The sequence below is a fragment of the Aegilops tauschii genome, chromosome 5 (genome assembly GCF_002575655.3).
Source record: "Aegilops tauschii subsp. strangulata cultivar AL8/78 chromosome 5, Aet v6.0, whole genome shotgun sequence".
NCBI classification, from domain to species: Eukaryota; Viridiplantae; Streptophyta; class Magnoliopsida; order Poales; family Poaceae; genus Aegilops; species Aegilops tauschii.
In genome coordinates, this window is record NC_053039.3 from 328,463,800 (window position 1) to 328,465,779 (window position 1,980).

The following is a 1,980-nucleotide window of genomic DNA, read 5'->3' on the forward strand; positions in this document are numbered from 1 at the left end:
TGGCCCTTGGCACTTGCCAGCCGAACAGCCGGAGCCGAACTGTGGCTTAGGGCGAAGGGGAGGGCCTTGGCGACTCGGACACGCCGAAATTGGCTAAGGGGGATGACGGGTGCGGTCGTCGACGAGCCCCCGAGCCAGATGAACCGACCCGGCAGGAGAATGAAAAATTGCAAAGGTGTGCGGGACATGGTATTTGATAGAAAAGGTAGGCCCCGAGTGTCGTTCAGGGTCCTACTGCTTTCATTAAACTTCAAAAAGGTAGCGATACATACGTGCATACGGCTAACTGTAAAACGGGCGGAGGAGCTCTGCATTCCATGGCCGGCTTATCTCTTCGCCGGCTGTGCCTCTCTTGCGTTTGTTCCACTTGCGTGCGTCGATGAGGTAGTAGGCATTGTCATCACATAGGGCTTTGCTGACGATGAAGGGGCCCTCCGAAGGGGAGGGTAGTTTGTGTTGGTCGGCTTACTGCTAGACGAGTCAAAGTACGAGGTCGCCCTCGCGGAATGCGAGGGGCTTGATCTTCTTGCCGTGGTAGTGTCGTAGGCTTTGCTGGTAGATGGCTGATTGGCTGAGGGCTGATAGGCGCACCTCCTTGAGCAGATCCACATCATCTTCGCAGGCTTCCTTGGCTTCGGCTTCCGTGTACATGGTGACTCGGGGCGAGTTGAACTCGATGTCGGTCGGGATGATTGCTTCGGCTCCGTATACAAGGAAGAATGGGGTGAACCTGGTTGAATGATTCAGTGTTGTCTAGAGACTCCAGAGGACGGCCGACAGCTCGTCGAGCTAGCTTCCGGGTGAGTGGGTGAGGGGCTCGATGAGTCGTGGCTTAATGCCGGCTAGGATTAGGCCGTTTGCCCGCTTGACCTGGCCGTTGGATTGGGGGTGAGCGACGGAGGCCAAGTTGAGCCGGATGCCGGATACCGAGCAGTGTTGCACCAGCACGCCCTTGGCGAAGTTGGTGCCATAGTCCGTGATGATGTCATGCAATATGCCGTAGCGAACCGTGATGTCTTTGATGAACCGAACGGTCATCGGCCCGTCCAGTTTCTTGATCGGCCGTGCCTTGATCCACTTGGTGAACTTGTTGACGCCCTCCAACAAGTGTGGCATGCCGCCTCGGGTGGTGTTGAAGGGCCCCACCATGTAGAGCCCCCAGACGGCAAAGGGCTAGGTGATCGGGGTGGTTTGGAGGGCTGAAACTGGTTGGTGGCTGCGCTTGCTGAAGCATTGGCAGCCCTCACACTTGAGGATGAGTGACTTGGCGTCTTTGAGGGTCATGGGCTAGTTCAAACCGTTGTGGAAGGCTTTGGCCACTAGCGACCTCGAGGCGACGTGGTGCCCGCACTCGTCCTGGTGGATGTCGGGGAGGATCTTTATGCCCTTGTCTTGCTCAACACAGCATTGGAAAACACCCGTCGCGCTGCACTTGATGAGCTCATTGTCGATGACTCTGTAGGTGGACCCTGGTGCTGCATTTGCCGGGCCTCGGTCTTGTCCATGGGAAGCGCTTCGCTTTCCAGGAAAGCAAGGATTGGCTAGGCCCAAGACGGAGCCGTCACCATAGTGAAGACGGGCACTTGGACGGGGTCTGGGGCGGCAGCCTCCACGCCGGAGTCGGCAGCCCCCGGGACCAGGGCAACAGCCCCCGAGCCGGAGCCGGCAACCCCTGAGTTGGAGCCGGCAGCCACCGGGCTGGAGCCGACAGCCCCCGAGACTGGGCCGGGGTCTTCAGGTTTGGGTTGGGGCACCGCGGGGTAGTTTGGGACGAAGATGGACTCAGAGTCCGGAGACGGCTTGATGGACGGCTCTCGCAAGTGCTCGAGGGAGACACCAGGTGGGATGGCTTGCCGGGTGAAGCCTATCTTGGCCAAGGTGTCAGCAGCCTCGTTCTCCATGTGCAGCACGTGGAGGAACTCACAGCTGTCGAAGTTGCCAGAAGCTGCTAGACCAAGAAGCTGTAGCTAGCCATGTTGG

General features: G+C 58.8%; 1 protein-coding gene across 1 annotated transcript; it reads right to left on the reverse strand.

Annotated features, from left to right (window-relative positions):
* Positions 1 to 480: 480 nt before the first annotated feature.
* Positions 481 to 1,149, reverse strand: LOC141022826 (uncharacterized). The gene is made up of 2 exons (XM_073499096.1): positions 866 to 1,149; positions 481 to 730 (listed from the first exon to the last, which is right to left on the reverse strand). The coding sequence occupies exons 1-2, from the start codon at positions 1,147 to 1,149 to the stop codon at positions 481 to 483; spliced, it is 534 nt and encodes a 177-aa protein (XP_073355197.1).
* Between the last annotated feature and the right edge of the window lie 831 nt (positions 1,150 to 1,980).